General features: G+C 36.7%; 1 protein-coding gene and 1 long non-coding RNA gene across 2 annotated transcripts in view; one reads left to right on the top strand and one right to left on the bottom strand.

Annotated features, from left to right (window-relative positions):
- Window positions 1-48: 48 nt before the first annotated feature.
- The window catches only part of dhx37 (DEAH (Asp-Glu-Ala-His) box polypeptide 37), a 23558-nt gene continuing 3383 nt past the window's right edge, over window positions 49-20223 (top strand). The window contains exons 1-25 of the mRNA XM_082187854.1: window positions 49-83; window positions 582-697; window positions 1902-2068; window positions 2158-2270; window positions 2360-2711; window positions 4279-4427; window positions 4508-4600; window positions 5321-5417; window positions 7312-7425; window positions 7505-7606; window positions 8657-8771; window positions 8882-8980; window positions 9867-9922; window positions 10337-10481; window positions 12527-12603; window positions 13484-13716; window positions 14574-14685; window positions 14787-14893; window positions 15843-16031; window positions 16119-16243; window positions 17834-17950; window positions 18044-18216; window positions 18305-18419; window positions 19256-19393; window positions 19494-19588. Of these exons, the coding sequence (XP_082043980.1) occupies window positions 592-697; window positions 1902-2068; window positions 2158-2270; window positions 2360-2711; window positions 4279-4427; window positions 4508-4600; window positions 5321-5417; window positions 7312-7425; window positions 7505-7606; window positions 8657-8771; window positions 8882-8980; window positions 9867-9922; window positions 10337-10481; window positions 12527-12603; window positions 13484-13716; window positions 14574-14685; window positions 14787-14893; window positions 15843-16031; window positions 16119-16243; window positions 17834-17950; window positions 18044-18216; window positions 18305-18419; window positions 19256-19393; window positions 19494-19588 (3189 nt within the window). The 5' untranslated portion in view covers window positions 49-83; window positions 582-591. The remainder of the gene's footprint in view (window positions 84-581; window positions 698-1901; window positions 2069-2157; window positions 2271-2359; window positions 2712-4278; window positions 4428-4507; window positions 4601-5320; window positions 5418-7311; window positions 7426-7504; window positions 7607-8656; window positions 8772-8881; window positions 8981-9866; window positions 9923-10336; window positions 10482-12526; window positions 12604-13483; window positions 13717-14573; window positions 14686-14786; window positions 14894-15842; window positions 16032-16118; window positions 16244-17833; window positions 17951-18043; window positions 18217-18304; window positions 18420-19255; window positions 19394-19493; window positions 19589-20223) is intronic.
- LOC309512370 lies at window positions 6084-7305 on the bottom strand. Its single transcript, XR_014210969.1, has 2 exons — window positions 6544-7305; window positions 6084-6497 (listed from the first exon to the last, which is right to left on the bottom strand). It is a non-coding gene; the product is annotated as an uncharacterized lncRNA (long non-coding RNA).

Genomic DNA, 20223 nt, shown 5'->3' with positions numbered 1-20223 from the left:
ACATGAATCCCGGAACCTTTTATCGTTGTTGAAGCGCGTCGGTCTCATTTTAAAGTTGCACAACATCACTACAGGATCGACACGTGAGTTTTTCCGATTTTGTTACTGTATGATTTAGATCAAAAGGTTATAATTATTTGTATGCATATAAAGGACGTAATGATCCTTGTCAATGTCGTCTATGTTTGATAAGTAGAGCCTTTCCAGTGTCAGTGGTGTTGAGTTGTTTAATGAGTGTTAGTTTGTCAGCTGATCTCGAGCAGTGTAAACATCTAGCAGTAACACGAGCAGTTATGATAAGATCATCGCAATATTTGACGTTATAACAGAACATACTCGAATCAGTTCAAATGAGTGGTAAAAGATGAGATCGTCAGGGGTGAAACTCACTAAAACATGTCCAGTCATATATATATCGATGTCACATTTCATCCCAAAATTAAAACACGTGTAAAATGTTTGCACGAATTAAATGAAGCCTACTTATAGACCATTATGCTTTGGCACGGTGACTTTATTTTCATGGCACTTCGAGTTTCTTGTGAAACATGTTCTTGACAGGTTCTGTGTTTGACCTGTAGGGTTTCTGCCATGGGCAGATTGAGAAAGAAATATAACTGGAAAGGCAGACAGCAGAGCACATCTGTGCAGAAAGCTGCTGGAGACAGACAGACAGATGTGCAGGTGGAGATACAAGGTAAGATGCATGCTTGATCAGAAGATCTGCAACACAGGATATTATTAGCGATGCAAAAAGAAGTGGAAACCGTTCATTTAATGGGATAGTTCATCCAAAAATGAAAATTCTGTCATCATTTACTCGCCCTCATGTTGTTCCAAACCTGTATGAGTTTCTTTGCTCTGTTAAACACAAAAGAAGATGTTTTAAAGAATGTTGGTACCAGACAGTTGATGGACCCCATTGACTTCCATAGTAGAAGAAACCATACTATTGAAGTCAATGGGGTCCATCATCATCATCATCATTCTTTAACATATCTTCTTTTGTGTTTAACAGAGCAAAGAAACCCATAAAACGCTTTCTATTGTACTTGTCTTTTTGATCCACAGCTGGTCACATTGAATTAAACAGTTTTAGTGTATATTTACAGATGCATATGTATGCTTGTTTTGTTCATTTATTAATCAAATTCTTTTTTGTTGTTGCTTCCCATTCATTAAAAATAAATGCCAAATTTGTCACAAAATAAAGCACAATTTTTAAGTATTATTGTCATTATTAAGATGATTTATTATTAAGTTTTAGTGTGTTTCAAACACAATAAATGTATTATATTTCTCTCTGTGAAAATTCTACTTGACCACAGGGATGCAGGAATCAACACATTAATGTAGATGATAATGATGAATGATATAGTTACTATATTAAGATCAAAGAACAAATATAATATGAATAGAATTTGTTTATACTATAATATGCTTTTTTGTTTCTACATTTGACCAATTATTCATTTAGATGTATGACTGATTATTATAATGTCCACTGAGTCATATAGGCAAGGCAAGGCAAGTTTATTTATATAGCACATTTCATACACAATGGCAATTCAAAGTGCTTTACATAGAAGAAATTAAAATAATAAAAAGAAATAAGAATAATTAAAACAGTTTAGAAAAATAAAATAAAATACAGTACTTTTAAAAATAAAAAAGAATATTATTATTATAGATCTTTCCTTCAAAGGATTCCCTTAAGACTTAAATCTTTCCTTCTTTTAACCTTCAATCTTCTTACGAAGAATATATATAGAAGAGTTTTATGATGGTAAAGTACAGTAGGAGTATCACCGAGCAGTTGAAGAGCTTGTTTCTTAAAGATATTGAGTGTGTCTGTCTGCTCTCTCACACATGTTGTTGTGGTGTAACGTGATTCTGTGCAGATGGAGCCGAGCTTAAAGGAGTAGACGAGTGTAACGTTCTCGTTCTGCCCGCCACCAGAACCAAGAAACAAAAAGTGGAACGTCCCGTGCCCAAGAAAAGAGCTCTGACAAAGAAACAGAGGAAGAACCTGGAGAAAGTTCTGGAGCAGAAAGAAAAGAAATCCCATGTAAGGAGAGAGAGAGAATCTGTGATTATTGCTGTTTGTTATGTTTTGTTATGATAAGTGATTTTATGTTTCTCACAATATCTCCACAGAGAGCAGAGATACTATCTAAACTAGCTGAGGTTCAGCTGCCCGAGTCCGAGCTCAAACTGCTGTACACCACCTCTAAACTCGGCACTGGAGACAAACTCTACCAGGCCAAAGAGTAAGAGATCAACCTATCACCACGTCTGAGCCGCTGATGTGGACAAATCTGTCATTTTGCTCATTTCTGTTTCGTGTGTGTGCTTGCAGATCTGTGAATGAAGATCAGGAAGATGTTTCATCTACTGTCAGGATCAGCAGTCTGAGCGGAGCCAACAGAAAGAGAAGAAGAGCGGTGGATGATGATGATGAGGAGGAGGAGGAGGAGAAAGAGAGATCCGAGGAGGATGATAGTGAGGGATCCGACTCATCTGAGGAAGACGAGGAAAAAGCCCCTGAGGAAGAACCCACAGAAGAGCAACAGGCGCTGACAGAGGAGGTGAAACAGAAAGAGACGGAGGTTAAAGAAGAGAAGAAGGAAGATGTTAAGGAGGAAACGCATAAGAAAGAAGACTGTAAACCCGCCGTGTTTATTCCCGTTGACCGACTTCCAGAGATTCAGGTACAGGAACCAGATTGTTTTAAAGTCAGCATGAAACAGAAGTCGAGAGAGTCTTTTCTTCTCTATTGTGACGTATATCAGATTGAATCTGCTTCTGGAACAAGAATGATTGTAGGGCGGGGCTTGTGTTTGTTCGTGGGGAATTGGTTGGATGGTTGTGGTTTGCTATTGGTGAGTGACAGGTTGATCCACCTATCAGATCAGAGAAGAGAAGAGATGTCTCTGAAAGAGGGAGGGGAAATTAGGCATGTGAATTAAAAAAATAGTGATATGCACAATAAATTATATCCAATCATTATAAATGATATAAATCATTTATAATAAACACTGCAATATTTCATTAAAAAATAAGATTTGTCAATTTAGATTTCATGGTGACTTTAGACTAGCGTTTAAGTGTGTGTGTGACCAGACCTTTGACTATAGGCATAAAGTCTGGTCTACATTGCAAACAAACATAGCAAAATATACAATAAATAAATGTATATAATTATAAATACATTACTTACAAGCATTTATATATATAATGCATTATACAAGGATTCTTAATGCATTCATTTTGGGTGTATTACATTTTACATTTTTACATTTATTCATTTAGCTGACGCTTATATCCGAAGCGACTTACAATTGCTATATATGTCAGAGGTCGCACGCCTCTGGAGCAACTAGGGGTTAAGTGTCTTGCTCAGGGACACATTGGTGTCTCACAGTGGATTCGAACCCAGGTCTCTCACACCAAAGACATGTGTCTTATCCACTGCGCCACCACCCACTATTAATTAATTAAGAATACTTTTATAATGCATTATATATACATGTATATATGTTTAATGTATATATGCAAATATTAATTATGCCTTAAAATGCATTACAATAAAATACTTATCTATTTAAAAAGTATAATGCATCAAAACGCATGAAAAACAATTGTGTGTGTGACAATGAATCTGCAAATATTATAATGCATTTTAACATTGTCCACAATTATTTATAGAAACATATAATGCATTGAAATGTAAATTAGGGATATAATGCTGATCATACATAAAGGATTCAAGTAAAGTGAAGTTTGTATTTGAATCATTTTGATCTGATTCAGTTCTGAATCATCATTCACTCTTAAACTGTGATGTTTCTGTTCCTAATACAATTTTTGGTTACACTTTATATTAGGTGTGTCAAACTTCTACGTACTTGCATTAAAAAAGTAATTGTTAGGTAAAATGTATTATTGTGTTCATGTTGTATTGCAGATCGCTTGTTCTGCTATATGGGTACGGTTAGGACAGGTTTAGTGATATGGGTGGGTTAAGGTGTCAACGGTGCAATTAAAGATGTAATTACCTTCAGGTATTACTAAATACAGTATATAAAATATAAATGTGTCAACAGTGCAATTAAATATGTAATTGCAGAAATGTATTATAGATTTAATTACCTTCAGGTATTTCTAAATACAACATGTATGTACACAATTAATTTACCTCTCTATTCCGGTTTTTACTTGCATTTGGCTCTTGTTTCGGAGTGTGTGTGTGTGTGTAACTCTTCATGTGAATTGCAGGAGGCTCGTCTCAGGCTGCCGATCCTGGCGGAGGAGCAGGTGATCATGGAAGCGGTGAGGGAAAACGAGTGTGTGGTGTTATGTGGAGAGACGGGGAGTGGGAAAACCACTCAGGTTCCTCAGTTCCTGTATGAGGCGGGATACGCCAGGTAACATGGGAGCCGGCGAGCCGATGTGTGTGTGTCATCTGTGTCGTCTTCCTCTCACGGTTTATCCCTCTGTTCCTCAGCTCCGCTGGCATCATTGCTGTGACGGAGCCCAGGAGAGTGGCGGCGATCAGCATGTCTCAGCGTGTCGCCACTGAGATGAATTTACCCGGCCGGTATGACATCAGTGCCGTGAAGAAATAATCCACGAGAGGCCGTGCAGTGATGCACGTATTAAAATCCCTGAACCGAGTAGCTTATTGCTTTTATAAAACTCTAGCAAACGCCTATATTATCAAATATATGATCAGACTAAATATATGTAGATTATTATTATCAATCGTAGTAGTAGTAGTAGTAGTAATAATAATCATCATCATCAACCGAAAGTGACATTATAAATATTCATATTTGTCAAACTTAATGTAAATGTAAAACTTTTCTAGTTTAACATATTTTTAAATGTAATTTATTTATTAAAGCTGAATTTTCAGCATCATTAATCCAGTCTTCAGTGTCACATGATCCTTCAGAAATCATTCTAATATGATGATTTGATGCTCAAGAAATATTTCTGATTATTATCAGTGTTGAAGACAGTTGAAGACAATAGAATCTTTTGTAACATAAAAAAAATAAAAATGTATCAATTAATAAAAAATACTGTCCATAAACTTTTGAACGATAGTGTATAACGACAGGATTCAGCTTTTTGCATCCAGATTGTTATGTAGGCAATTTTAAGGTTTAAAATGAATCTCATGTTGACTTTACGCCGCTGTGTTAAGCCCACTGTACGGTTGCATTTGTGTGTGGTTATTTTTAGACCTTTTACAAACATCCTGCATGAAGCCTGAGCAGCTTTAACTGAAATAAGTGTGTGTATGTGTTTTCAGGGTGGTGTCTTATCAGATCAGGTATGAAGGGAATGTGACAGAAGACACAAAGATCAAGTTTATGACAGATGGCGTTCTGCTGAAAGAAATTCAGAAGGTAACCCATATGGACAAACATGCACCACACATTTTATATTATATGATGCATACTATGAATAAAAAATATATTTTTTTAAAGCTGTACTATATTGTACTCAACCTGCCTAAGTATAATATTGTAAAATGTACACTGTATAGACCAGACTTTTTTTGTGCAAAAACGATGTCCCTGGATGTTCTCCAAAGATTTAGCTAACAATCCTGATAATAGTCAGTGTTTAGTTTTCACCTGGGGTCAAATGTCAAGTATTGCTCATGAAAATAAGCGCATATGCTAACCTTTGGTGTGTATGTTTTAGGGGTGTAAATCGGACAGTTCATCACGATACGATATCGATTCTCTCAGCCAGCGATACGATATTTGCCGATACCTCAAAAAATTAAGCGATACGATTACGATTCAATTCAGGGCTATATCGATCGATTAATCGATATTTAGATATTGTGTTCACACAACCAGTTACGCTTTTATGCAACCAAAATATATAACATGAACGTTTAATTAAACTCTTTGAAAATTGCACACCTTCTCCCAATTGGGACATTTACAACAGAAGAGGTCATTTGCAAGTACTCCATTCTTGTTCATTTTCATAAATCATGTTTTTTATTATTATTGTGCATTCCAAGTAATATCAATCAAACTGCAGCTGGGTTGTTTTGATTAATAATAATAATAATAATAACTTAAAAAATACAGGTAAATTACAAAATTAAAGTTAATTGAAAGTATGCTAATATGTTAAAAGTTTTTTAGCAGAGCAGATACATTCACATTTCATCTTTCTGAGTCAGACAAAACCAAGTAATTGCTATGATAAATAATACAACACTCGGTTAATCTTTGTAACGTTAATCTCCTCATCTGACATAGACGCCTGACAAACTTTGTTGTTGTGATTAACGTAACGTTACAGAGAGCTTTTCCCTCACCACTTAACGAGCTGCTTTAGTAAGGTTCCGTGAAGATGTTTCAGCTTTTATTTTCCTTTTACGCCCCGAAGAAGATATCACGGGTTCATCAAGTTCATTGAAATTATCCATCCTCGATCACTTTTAGTCAGCTTTGACGAAACTCCTGTTAAGCCAGCGCGTCTTTTCAAAGTGACATCTGACCTGAATACTGCGCGCTGAGTCGCTAAAACGGACTTATCGTGTTGTGTTCACCAACAAGGGTGCGAGTGCTTGTCTGTTTCTGCTGTAAAACATGAACTCGCGATGCCTTGACAGCGGACAATACCGGCTTATGTGAAAAAAACTTGTTTAGGGTTCAGTCAGTCTTGTCAGGCGTCTATTTCAGATGAGGAGATTAACGTTATAAAGACACACCGGCAGACAGTATGGTTGGTGAGTAAACGAAAATGTGCGCTTTGGCGTGTCAAAGAGTGTCAAAATAAAGGTGTATATCGATATTTTTACGTGTGGAATCGATGCATCGTATCTTTAGACGTTATATCGATGCATCGATCCATATCGATGTATCGTTACCCCCCTAGTATGTTTCAGCTAAACCTCTATGATTGGTTTGTTTATCAACCAGTTAGGGGCAGTTCATCTAAAAGTTGATGAGAGTGTTTTGTTTACTATATTTAGCCAATAAAAATAGTTCACCTAAGAAATAATTTACCAAATAAAAGAAAATTCAAACAAAGTGAAGTAATTTTCATTTCTAAAGAATTTGGGTTTATTTATTATACAAAGCCCTTTTTGTTGAGAATAACTACATATATAAATAACTATATTGTGAAATAAAATTAGTCCTACTGTTATCAAGTAATAAAGCAAAAACCTCCGTATTAAATGTACTATAGAACTAAATCAGTTTGAACATGATGCATCTCCTTCCTCTCCTTCCTCTTCCTCCTGTCCATGTCATGATGTGTGTTTTTCAGGATTTCCTGCTGCAGAAATACAGTGTGGTCATCATAGATGAAGCTCATGAGCGCAGCGTGTACACAGATATCCTCATCGGCCTCCTGTCGCGCATCGTCCCCCTCCGCAACAAGGTAACGTGCGTGAACACGTGTGATGTTCAGGGGAAAGCTGTGTGTTGGGCGTGTGTGTAATGTGATCTGTGATCCACAGAAAGGTTTACCCATGAAGCTGATCATCATGTCTGCGACGCTGCGTGTGGAGGACTTCACTGAGAACAAGAGGCTCTTCCGCTCTCCTCCTCTGGTCATCAAGGTGTCACGTTTCTATAGTCATTATCAGATGTCAGAGGAATAATAGGGCAGTTTATGCATGCTTTTCACACTGCGCTTAACCCTGCTTTAATACTTTCAGCTATAAAGTTGCTTTTATCTGATCAATATAACCGTGAACTAATTTTCTACACTTTATTAACCCTTGTGTGGTGTTCATATTTTTGTTATTCAGCCAGTGTTCGTGGGTCTGGTGGACCCGCTGCATTTTGGGGTTTTTAATTCAACATAATCAAACAATTTATGTTAAAATACTCAACAGATGTTTACTTCATACCAATTACAAGCAATATAAACAGCATACCAATGTCATTATACACATTTGTGTCCTCATAAGTGTGTAGTGTGTAGTGTGTGGTCATTGAAAATGTGTTCTGATATATGTTCTTCACAGAAAATGAGTCAAGGCCAATGAGTCTGAGGCTGAAAAAATTATTAATCGTATCATTTTTCTTTTGATAAAAAATGAAAACGGGAACACCATACAAGGGTTAAAGGCTGTAGTGCTGGTCTTGTAATTCTGCAGATTGATTATTAAATTCTCTGATTATTCACGCACCCTCAAGTCATTAGAAACCCTAATGCATTTGTTTCTTCTGCATTAGAAAGCCTTCTGTAGGTCAGCACACAAAAACATTTGCAATGTTCTTAATTGAAAATAACCAACAGAGAAAGTTCAGCATAAGTTGTCATTAGGGTTGTTGCAGAAAATCCTCTCTGAAACGTTCTAGAAAATGTAGTTATTTGTAAAAAAAAAAAAAAAAAACTAAAATAACCATTATGGTTAGGGTTCTGTAGAAGTTATTTTAAGGTTGTCTCGAAAAAATGTTCTGGGAATGTTATTTTATTGTTATTAAAAAAACCATCCTTGAATTTGATTCCCAACAATATCCAAGTACTAGTGGGAACCAAATACCACCGTTAGTGGAGCATTCTGTGTGTTTTTAAGACTTCTAGATACAAATGACTTCATGTTATAATCAAGAAAGATACTGTTGTCCAGAGCCTGTTTTAACCCCGTGTGTGTCTCTAGGTGGAGGCCCGTCAGTTTGCGGTCACGGTACATTTCAATAAACGCACGCAAATGGACAACTACACCGGAGAAGCTTTCCGGAAGATCTGCAAGATTCATCGTATGCTGCCGCCAGGTTGGTTAAACACACATGCGTGCAAAACTATAATCTTAACTATATGCACAGATTAATGAATATGCAACAGGGGATGATGAATGTCTGAACACGTGTGTGTGTTGTCGTAGGGGGTATTCTGGTGTTTCTGACGGGTCAAGCGGAGGTCCATTCTGTGTGTCGCAGACTGAGGAAGGCTTTCCCTTACAGACCCAGCCGAGAGCACACAGGTACACACACACACACACACACACACACACGTTATGCTTAAAGTGCCCCTATTATGCTTTTAGGGGTATTACCTTTCCTATAGTGTGTAATAAAGCTGTTTGTTTATGTAAAAGATCTGCAAAGTTTGAGAGAACAAAGTGCATGATAATAAAGTTATTGTCTCCGGAAAGAAAGAATCACTTCCAGTTTCACTTCCTGTTACATTCCTACTTAACAATGTAATAAATTAGCATAATGCCAGCCTATGGTCTTCATTGGCTGCCAGTGAACATTATCTACTTTGACCCGCCCTAAAACACTTAAGTTGTCGCTGAGACTGAAAGAGTTTGGTTTGTGTTGTCGAAATGTTCGGGCAAATACACTTCCACAGGATAAGGGCTTGTATTGAAGCTATAAAACCCGTTACCGTTCGCATCAATGTGTATCAAGTGCGGAGGAAGATCCAGAGCTAAAATTCAGATATGGTAATGAGCGCTTGGTTTACAACACGCGCTTCGTGAGGTCGACCAATCACAACAGACTGGGCCATCTGACCAATCAGAGAAGAGCAGGATCTAGTAAAGGCGGGGTTTATAGAGACTGACCCCTTGATTGAACCGTTTCAGACACTGAGAAAAGAGCTGATGCAGCAATGTATATTATAAGAAAATTAAAGTGGTTTTTGACCTTGGATGCTGGTAAACCTATTGTTGGAGACCTTCAAAATAAAGCAAGGAACCTTTAAAATAGCCAAATAGGGGCACTTTAACAAAAAAAAATGACAGTATTGGGGAGTAGCGTGAACTAAAACACTTTACATTGTCTTTTTGTATCTTAAAGTTTAGACTAAATCTCCTTAGTAGATGAGCAGCCTTCCCAACATTAGAAACTTTGTGTCTTTTTCAGATTCAGTGGAAACAGACGACCTGAAGAAGTCAAAAAGAGCAAAGAAAAAGAATGTGGTATGATGACTATCATAAACGAACAATGAAAAATACTTCTACAGCTAATATTAATTTCAATATTTACTAATAATTATAATTTTTTTAAGTTCTGATATCAGTATTTGTTAATATAAGTTAATGCACTGTAAACTTACATGAACAAACAATGAACAATTGTTTTTTTTAATGATATAACATTTAACAACAATTAATAAATGCTAAAATAAACTGCTCATTTTCCTGTTGATATGATAGCAGAACGTGTAAAAGAGAATGTGTAACTACTACTAGTTGAAACGCTTATTGTCACACACAGTTTCACATACTATTGTCTCACAGACTAAGTATTATGCATTATACAGTATATTTGGTGCAGTAAGAAGTGTGCTAGCATAGGCTATATTCTCAACACAGCCTCAATCTCTGTCTCAGTCCCTCCCGAGGATTAATCTGGACAGTTACTCTGTTCTGCCTGTGGACGAGGGGGATGAGGACCGTCAGGCCGGCATTGATGAAGATGATGATGAGGGTTCAGACCTTGAGCTGGAGCTGGGTGATCATCCAGACAGCGATCAAGGTAAGAGAGATTCGTACTTATACGCAGGTGTGTTTAATCTGTGTTTGACTCTATATATCAGGGTTTCCGCGGGGTTGTAAAAGGTAGTAAAAGGTAGTAAATTAAATTATGCCAAATTAAGGCCAGTAAAAAGTAGTAAAAAGTAGTAAACGTCATCTGACGAGGTAGTACATTTTCGAAGCCCCATCTAACTGGGTCTATATCATGGGTGTCCAAACTTCGGCCCGCGGTCCAGTTTTTATTGGCCCGCAGCCAGGGTCCGAAATTAACACCCGCCAAGTGCGGTTCGATTTTCCGTTTGGCGAGTAAATCTCAAAAGGCTATCCGCCACACTGGCGGGTGAATGTTCATCATACCAAAATAGTAATAAAAAAATAATACAATTGCCTTTTGTAATGTTATGATGCCTGGAAATTAGTTAAAATCTCCTGCGAATCTAGAGCGAGCGAGCGAGCAAAAGCGCGCATGTAAACCGTGTAGCGAGCGCACGGCAGAGAGGGAGAGACCTTGCGTGTGTGTGTGTGTGTCTCTCTCTCTCTCTCTCTCTCTCTCTCTCTCTATCTCTCTATCTCTCTCTCTCTCATGCAGTGGTGACGCGTTCATATAAACGGCACCTAAACGCTGTAAAAAAAAAAATATTATGACATTTTAATTATTTATTAATAAACAAGTGTTTCTGTGTCAGCTGCAAAGATGAAGTTGACACTGACTCGCGATCTTCGCAGTAGTGAACGCGCCGGAGAAAAATGCATTTCTTACGGATTAGCCTATAGCCTACTTTTATGTAGTTTTGAATGGTTCTGTTTAAAAGTATAAATTTCAAGCTTTCTGTAGATAATAGATATAGGATATTTCTAATTTGTTTAGGTCAGTGAGGCGAGTAGCCTAGGCTACCTATACGCTGAGTTTCGGTTCATGTCTGAACGTGTTGTGATTATACAAAATAATGAAACATGGATTAAAATGAAGATAAAATTAATACAAAACGAAATTCGTTTCAAAGAGAGGCTTTGTGTTTTCTGTTTGATGTCTCTGTGAAAGTTTTAAAAGCATCCTTCATGGAGAACGAACGGTTAGGCTACATAACATGTTTTTTTCCTCAAATGCAAACACGAAATAAAAGACAAAATACTTTTTTAAAAAGACAATTTTGGGGGGAAAAATATGGATTTATAGCTTTTGAAAAAAAAAATGGATGGATTAATAGCGTTTTCGAAAAAAATCTGGATGGATTTATAGCGTTTTGAAAAAAAAATCTGGATGGATTAATAGCGTTTTGGAAAAAAATATGAATGGATTTATAGCGTTTTGAAAAAAAATCTGGATGGATTTATAGCGTTTTGGAAAAAAATATGGATGGATTTATAGCGTTTTGGGAAAAAATATGGATGGATTTATAGCGTTTTGGAAAAAAATATGGATGGATTTATAGCGTTTTATAGCCAGGTTGTAAAAATACAGTATTGTGTATTGTGTCAATATGTCACCTCTAGTGTGTGGCCCGGCCCTTTGTTTATTTTTCAGTATTTGACCCTCACTAAAAAAAGTTTGGACACCCCTGGTCTATATGGTTTTAAATTAGGGTAACTTACGTGTGCAGGCCTATTTCCTTACTAAACTTCCATGAATTTATTTTTATTTTGAGTCGGACCCAAAGACAGAGGTTTAAGTCTCTCTGGTTCTCTATCTCTCCCTCCCAGTGTTGAAATTAAGTTATAATTGCCTCATTAAATTGTGATTAAATATGTTATTAATTCATTTTGGAAAGATATTTCATGTCTTTACTTGTCACTTTACTTAACACTGCTACAGTTGAAGTTTGAAGCCGTGTTGGTAGTAAAAATATTGTGATGGTAGTAAAATAGGTGGTAAAAAGGTAGTAAATTCAATTTAAGAATCTCTGTATAAACCCTGTATATGAATTAGTGTGTGTGTGTGTGTGTGTGTGTGTGTGTGTGTGTGTGTGTGTGTGTGTGTGTGTGTGTGTGTGTGTGTGTGTGTGTGTGTGTGTGTGTGTGTGTGTGTGTGTGTTTTCCTGTGGTCAGAAGAGAAGGCGGATCCGTCGATCCCGCTCTACGTGCTTCCTCTCTACTCTCTGTTGGCACCTGAACAGCAGGCAAAGGTATCTCTCTGTTCTCTTACTTCAGTGTCCTCGAATAACACTAATTGTACAAGCATTTTTCACTTTTCATTGAATGTTTTTTTTTTTTTTATGCATGGATATATACTTGATTTACTTTACGATATAGCAATAGACTATATAATACTTTAATATAAATAAAAAAAATTATTTATAAAAAAAATTTATATACTAAAAATATAGATAATTTGTAATATTGAAAAGCTTTTAATCTCTGTGTTTCATGAAAAACTCAATATCCGCAGCCATACTTTTACATTTAAATGCATTTAAATGTAAAGAAATTTTATTTGGCTAAAATAACAGAAAAAATGTATTTACTTATGTTAAAATGTATTTACTAATGTTTGTAGATCATGAAAAACTAGATGATAAAATCCTATTCTTAATTATTGTAACTTATTATTATATAAATTTTACTTGTACAGAAATCAAGTTTTAAATTTTTTATATATACATTTATATATATATATATATTATACATTTATTTATATAATATACATTTATTTATATATACAATTTTTATATCTGTTCTACATTTCATCCATACATTTAATTTGATCATTTCTCTCTTCCAATAATAACCAAGAACTTTTGAACTATTTGCTGTTTGAAGTTATTTTTCACAATGATTACAGATTCTGAACGTAAGATATTTCGTTGTTTGTGGTGTTACTCATTTTTGTGAACGGTATTTTTAATAATTATGCTCTGAAATGAATGGACGAATGATGTTCAATGCTTCCAAATCTAGTAGCCGTGAATTGACTTCAATCCTTACACATGTAAAAAAAGAAATGAAAAGATTTTCTCAGTTGTAGAATCACAGTTTGTATTATTCACCTCATCTGTGTGTGTTCAGGTTTTCCGTCCTCCTCCCGCCGGAGCGCGTCTGTGTGTCGTCGCGACTAATGTTGCTGAGACGTCTCTGACGATCCCCGGCGTCAAGTATGTTGTGGACTGCGGTCGTGTGAAGAAGAGATTCTACGACAGAGTGACGGGCGTCTCCGCCTTTAAGGTCACCTGGATCTCACAGGCCTCAGCCAATCAGAGGGCAGGAAGGGCGGGCAGAACGGAGCCGGGCCACTGCTACAGGTCAGAATTTGACCATTGTTGTATTTTAAAGGAAACTGAATGGTTATGTGAGAGGAAGATCTGGACAGTGTGATATTAAAGGGTTAGTTCACCCAAAAATGAAAATTCTGTCAGTAATCACTCAACCTCATGTTGTTCCAACCCTGTAAGACTTTCGTTCATCTTCAGAACACAAATTAAGATATTTGTGATTAAATCTGAGAGCTGTCTCACTCCTCCATAGGCTACTAGGTAATCGATATCTGCCAGAAAAGTTAGTAAAAAGACATCGTTAAAATAGTCCAAGTGACTCCAGTGTCTCAACCTTAAGTTTATAAAGCGACGAGAATACTTTTTGTGCGCAAAAATAATGACTTTATTCAACTCTTCATTTCCTTCTGTGTTTCTCTCCGTCAGAACGGAGGCTCACTATTGGTCAGCATCACACGCATCACATGACCAGCATCGGCCAATAGTGAGCATACGTTCTGACGTACAACCCAGAAGCGATGCGCTGTTACACTACGTGAACTCACTCAGAGACACACACAGAAGAAAATGAAGAGTTGAATAAAGTCGTTATTTTTGCGCACAAAAAGTATTCTCGTCGCTTTATAAACTTAAGGTTGAGCCGCTGTAGTCACTTGGACTATTTTAACGATGTCTTTACTAACTTTTCTGGGATGGCAGATGTCGATTACCTAGCAGCCTATGGAGGAGTGAGACAGCTCTCAGATTTAATCAAAAATATCTTAATTTGTGTTCTGAAGATGAACGAAGGTCTTACGGGGGTGGAACAACATGAGGGCGAGTAATTACTGACAGAATTTTCATGTTTGGGTGAACTAACCCTTTAATATTCGTGTGTGTATGCACAGGCTCTACTCGTCTGCTGTGTTTGGGGATTTCGGTTTGTTTTCGGAGGCTGAGATCACGCGGCGTCCCGTCGATGACCTCGTCCTTCAGATGAAAGATCTCAACATTGAGAAGGTTTCCTTTCATCATGCGATAAAAATCACACATGAACTATTATATCCCAGCATGACAGGTTGTGGTTTCCTCTTGTTTATGTGTTTTGTGTGTGGGTTTAGGTTGTGAACTTCCCGTTCCCCACTCCTCCCTCATCCGAGGCACTGATTGCTGCCGAGCAGCTTCTGATCTCACTGGGAGCGCTGGAGGAACCGCCTCGACGCGGACGGTACGCTCGCTTTCATTCATACATCACTCTTTCCTCCAAGTCTAACTGATAGATTTCAGATTGAATTACAACAATTATACATCGGTGTATTAAAATACCCAGTTAACATTTAAAATTTTTTAATATGCACACGTTTGCAAAAGTGATATAAACTTATAAATGTCACAGCCTTTCTGTGTAAATATGTGAGAACACAAAAGGGTAAAATATGTACATTGTTTTATTAAATATGAACATATTTGCATATTATTACAAAAGTTAATAAAAAATAAAAAAATCTTTTTTTTTTTCTTTGTCAAATGTTCATGGAACAAAATAGTTCATAAACACATGAATATGAACCATAGGTCCCATAAAATGGTAATGAAAAATAATCCTTTGATAATCAACTGTAATATCACTGGGAAATGGGAATCATATTTTCTTAAATAATATTAAATTGAAAATTTAACCATTTGATTTATTTACAATTTGATTCACTATTAGATTAAGCAATATAAACTATATATATATATAATACTGAAATATAAATTCACATGTTTATGAAGTTATAATTAATTTGTTGTAATTAATAATGTGAAAACTAGCACATATTTGCATATTATTGCAAAAGGGTCATCAACTATTATTGAATCACTAAAGATGATTAAATATTTCATAATTAAAAAAACTTAAATATTTATTTTAATGTGATCAAAATGAGTTCACATGAACAATAGGTCCCATAAACGAATTAAAAATGACTGACAGTCAGCTATAATATATCTGTAATATCAAGCTATAGAATTTAAGTAATTATTATAAAATATTACATTACTGTATGAGCAAATATGGCTGTTGAAAGGAGATCACAAATAGTCATATCCATTATAATGTTGCTGAAAAAAATGTAATCATAAAATGAATATTCTTTCCTAACCTGTTTCTCTCTCTGTGTGTGTGTTTTTAGTTTGGGCGCGATAGAGAGGGCGCGTCTCTCGTGTCCCATAACTCCTCTGGGTCGTGCAATGGCCGCGTTCCCCGTAGCACCGCGTTACGCTAAGATGCTAGCGCTGGGCCGTCAGCAGGGCTGTATGCCGTATGTCATCACCATAGTGGCCGCCATGACCGTCAGAGAGATCTTTGAGGATTATGACAGGTCACACACTTCACTTTTGTCTCTGTGGTCCAGAAGAAGCATTAGGGAACGGTAGCGCTCACGTCCTGTCTTTCTCTGGTTCATCAGGCCCGCGGGCAGCGAGGAGGAGAGCACTAAGATGGCAGGGAAAAAAGCCAGATCTGTTCAGATGAGGAGGTTATGGGCCGGTCAAGGACAGGCACTGCAGCTGGGAGATCTGATGGTTCTGCTGGGTATGGCTTTGATTTTACTAACTTTGGATATGAATGTTGACGTCAAATGTTCAGACGTTCAGGTCTAATGTGAGAAAGCTTTGCTCTAGCAGTGTGATGTTAGTATTATTAGCTTTTGAATATTAGCTTTTGTTTCATTTTAATTTAGGGTACGTTTACATGACAACGATGTACTACAAACAGAAACGTTTTTCCTTCGCATTTTTCACGTACAGATGACAACAAACTTTGACGGCATCAAAGCGATCCCGGTTTACACGCATCCGTGAAAACGACAAAAATTCGTTTATAATTCTGTATTCTGCTGCCAGGCCAGTAGATGGCGATATCACTTTGTAAAGAATCTCTACTCTCGCCTGTAGACTGAACACGTAATGTGCATGACATCACCATTTGCATAAATTTGTGTTTTTGTAGTTTACACGAAGGCAATAACAGTATCGTTTTCAAAAACTTGCACTTTGAAACACGTTTTCAAAAGTTTTCAGGCCCCAAAAATGCCGTTTGAATGGCAAAAACACATAAAAAAAAAAAATCTGTTTTTAGGTACACTTTTGTTATGTGCTTTTGTAAAAAACAAAACAAATAATACAGTACTGTGCAAAAGTCTTAGGCATGTTAATACCCCCCCCCTTCATATCTTTTGCTGTAGTGTGTCAGTAGGAAATATCAGTTTACATTTCCAAACATTCTTTTTGCCATTAATTGTAATAATCCAGTGAGATTTGTGTTTGCACAAGGAGTCTGACAACAGCCGGTATGATCTGATCTCACCATCATCGAGTCCGTCTGTGATTACAGACAAATAAATCCAGAAGAACTGTGGGAACGTCTCCGAGACGCTTGAAGAAACCTTCCTGCAAAGCTTCCTGAATAACTATGCGCAAGTGTACCTGGACAAAAGCCGCTTTAAACGCAAAGGGTCGTTACGCCATATATTGATTTGATTTAGTTAATAGAAGTTAAAATCATTAATAAATTCAATTTGTGATTTTATTTTTGAAAGCATTCTCACTTTACAGCATTTTAACACGAGTGCCAGTGCTTTACTTCCCAGTACTGTAGCTTTGCAGGAAGGTTTCTTCAAGCGTCTCGGAGACGTTCCCGCAGTTCTTCTGGATTTAGTTTGTCTCAGTTTTTTCTGTTTCTTCTAACATGCCCAAGACTTTTGCACAGTACTGTATATTTATATTTAGCTTTAATTTGTTTATTTCAGTTTTAGTCATTTTTAGTATTTCAACTTATTTATATTTTCCGAATGCCAGTATGTGATTCCGAATGCCAGTATCCACACCGGCTTGACTGACAGCCGCACATTCTCCTCAAAACACTGGATTCATCCGCGCTGTTGCCGTGCCGAGGCACAACCCACGTAAAGTTGATGATTCCGTGAATAACTGCAATTGCAGATTTCGAACAGAGATGGCGACAAAGAGGAAAAACTACGGACTGCAGCTTAAAAAAAAAAAAAAGCCAAATATATATATATAACGCCACAATCTCTTCTATGCATGTTTCAGTTGCTTTCTTTTTTGTTCTGCCATTGAATTGTCTGGTTTGTGTAAATGGCGTGTGTTGATTGGTGTTTAGGGGCGGTCGGCGCTTGTGAGTTTGCTGGCTGCACTCGTCAGTTCTGTGAGGAAAATGGGCTTCGCTTCAAAGCAATGCTGGAAATCCGAAGACTGCGAGGACAACTGACTAATGCAGGTACATACACAAAATACACATGCAATTTATTATTTGTGTCTTCGCCTTCTGTTTCTTGTGCATATGATTTAAGCATCTCTCTCTGTCTCTCAGTGAATGCCGTGTGCTCCGACGCTGGCGTATACATGGATAATAAGATGGCTCCTCCGACAGAGTCACAGGTGACGTTTTTACGGCAGATCGTATTGGCAGGTTTAGGAGATCACCTCGCCAGACGAGTGCAGGCCGAGGAACTGCTCGACCCCAAGTGGAGGAACGGCTACAAGGTGCCTGAAAAAATCTGTTCGCTTCTGATTTTGCTTTTGATTTTCATAGTTATACAAAGATCTATATGCATATGTGTGTGTGTTCCAGACTCCTCTGTTGGACGATCCAGTGTTTATTCACCCATCATCTGCCCTTCATAAGACACTTCCAGAGTTTGTTGTTTACCAGGAAGTCATGGAGACCACCAAGATGTACATGAAAGGTCTGTGTTTATATGTCACTTCTGTACTGTCCTTCAAATTCACTCAATCAAGGTTATATCTCAAAAACAGTTGGAAACAAAGTGGAAAATCTCATTGGGATTTGCTTGTTGACATGAACTTTCAACTTGTAGATGTATTGTAATGTTGAATAATTATTTATTTAGTTTATAGTTTTTTTTTTATTACTATAAATTTTATATTTATATATAGTATATCATATTTAGTACTATAATATGATATTCATATAGTCTGGGTTTCAAAACCATGTGAATGGAAAGGGGACTTGGACTCTCAGTTGACCAAAAATATAAATATTTTAAAAGTTTATATTCAATTGTAAATATTTAAATATGAAAATACCTTAGTCAGAAGAAACCTTTACTCTAATGATTGGCCGATATAGATAGATATTGAATTTATCCTGAAAAATCATGAAAAAGAAATGCAACAGTTTCCACTAAAATAGCAGCAGAACTGTTTTCAACATTGATAATCATAATCATTAGAAATGTTTCTTGAGCTGTTATTTAAAATTGTAACAATGTTACAATTTTTACTGTATTTTTGATTAAATAAATGCAGCCTTGGTGAACATAAGTTAATTTAATTTCACGTTAATTTAAAGATAGTAAATGACACATACATAACAGTAGCTATATAAAGCACATACAATACAATTATATTTATTTTACGTAATATTTACTAAAAGAATTAGAAAAAATGTTCAATTTGAAGGAAAAAAATAAAAAAATGTAATAAAAAAAAATCTTTCAGAATTGTGACAGCTCTATCTGCAGATACATCATTTATATGTTGAGTGTTTTGTTTGTCGCAGGCGTCTGTGCCGTTCAGGCGGAGTGGATTCCTAGGCTCCTCCCACAATACTGTCACTTCAGCGTCCCGGAGGAAAGCCCCGCCCCCTGGTACTGTCCACTGATTGGCCGAGTGAAGTGTCAACAGCAGAGCACCTTCTGTAAGAGGACAGAGTTCAGAGTGAACCGCACCATTGTCTCTCGGTGTGTGTGTGTAATATCAGTCACATGATGTGGGTGTGTCTCTCTCTCTCTCCGCAGTCAGAGTCAGTTGGAAACTTCCCGCCGTTGAGATGGATTACCCAGAGGGCCTTGAGCGTTACAAACTGTTTGCAAAGTTTTTCCTTGAGGGCCAGGTACATTTGTGTGTGTGTGTGTGTGTGTGTGTGTGTGTGTGTGTGGGTGTGGGTGTGGGTGGGCGTGATCAAGTTAATAACATGCATCACACTAGTTCTGTATCACCCTGATTAGGGATGGGTATCGTTAAGGTTTTAACGGTATTACTACTCTTACCGATACTCCTTATCGATCCGGTACTTTAACGGTATTCTTATCGGTTCTTTTTGATATATTAAAAAAAGGGGAAAAAATTATTTAGAACATAATTAATATTGCTTTATATTTTGAAATGTAAAATAAATATCTATAGCAAAAGAAAAAGCAATGCTTTAACAAAACAAATAAAACATGTATGTTATGCAGAAGGGTGCTGGCTTTTGTGTTTTATATAGACAGACAGGACGCCAAAAACAAAGTACAAACACATGGTCAAACAAAAAAGTATACAATAAAACAAATATACAAATTATATACCCAGTGCTTTAATTTCAGTAATGTCCATTGACATTACTGTTCAGGAGTAATATGGGTTAAAAAGACATCTAATAAAGTCAGATGTAAAATAACACTGCACAGTTTATCATAGATAGATTAAAGCTTATATCATTCAAGAGCTGTGACTTTTTTTCTCTTTGCCTTTTGTTGTTTGATT

The sequence above is a fragment of the Leuciscus leuciscus genome (genome assembly GCF_965113295.1).
Source record: "Leuciscus leuciscus genome assembly, chromosome: 13".
NCBI classification, from domain to species: Eukaryota; Metazoa; Chordata; class Actinopteri; order Cypriniformes; family Leuciscidae; genus Leuciscus; species Leuciscus leuciscus.
Note: the sequence above shows the minus strand (reverse complement) of the source record. Positions and strands in the feature narration are given on the sequence as shown.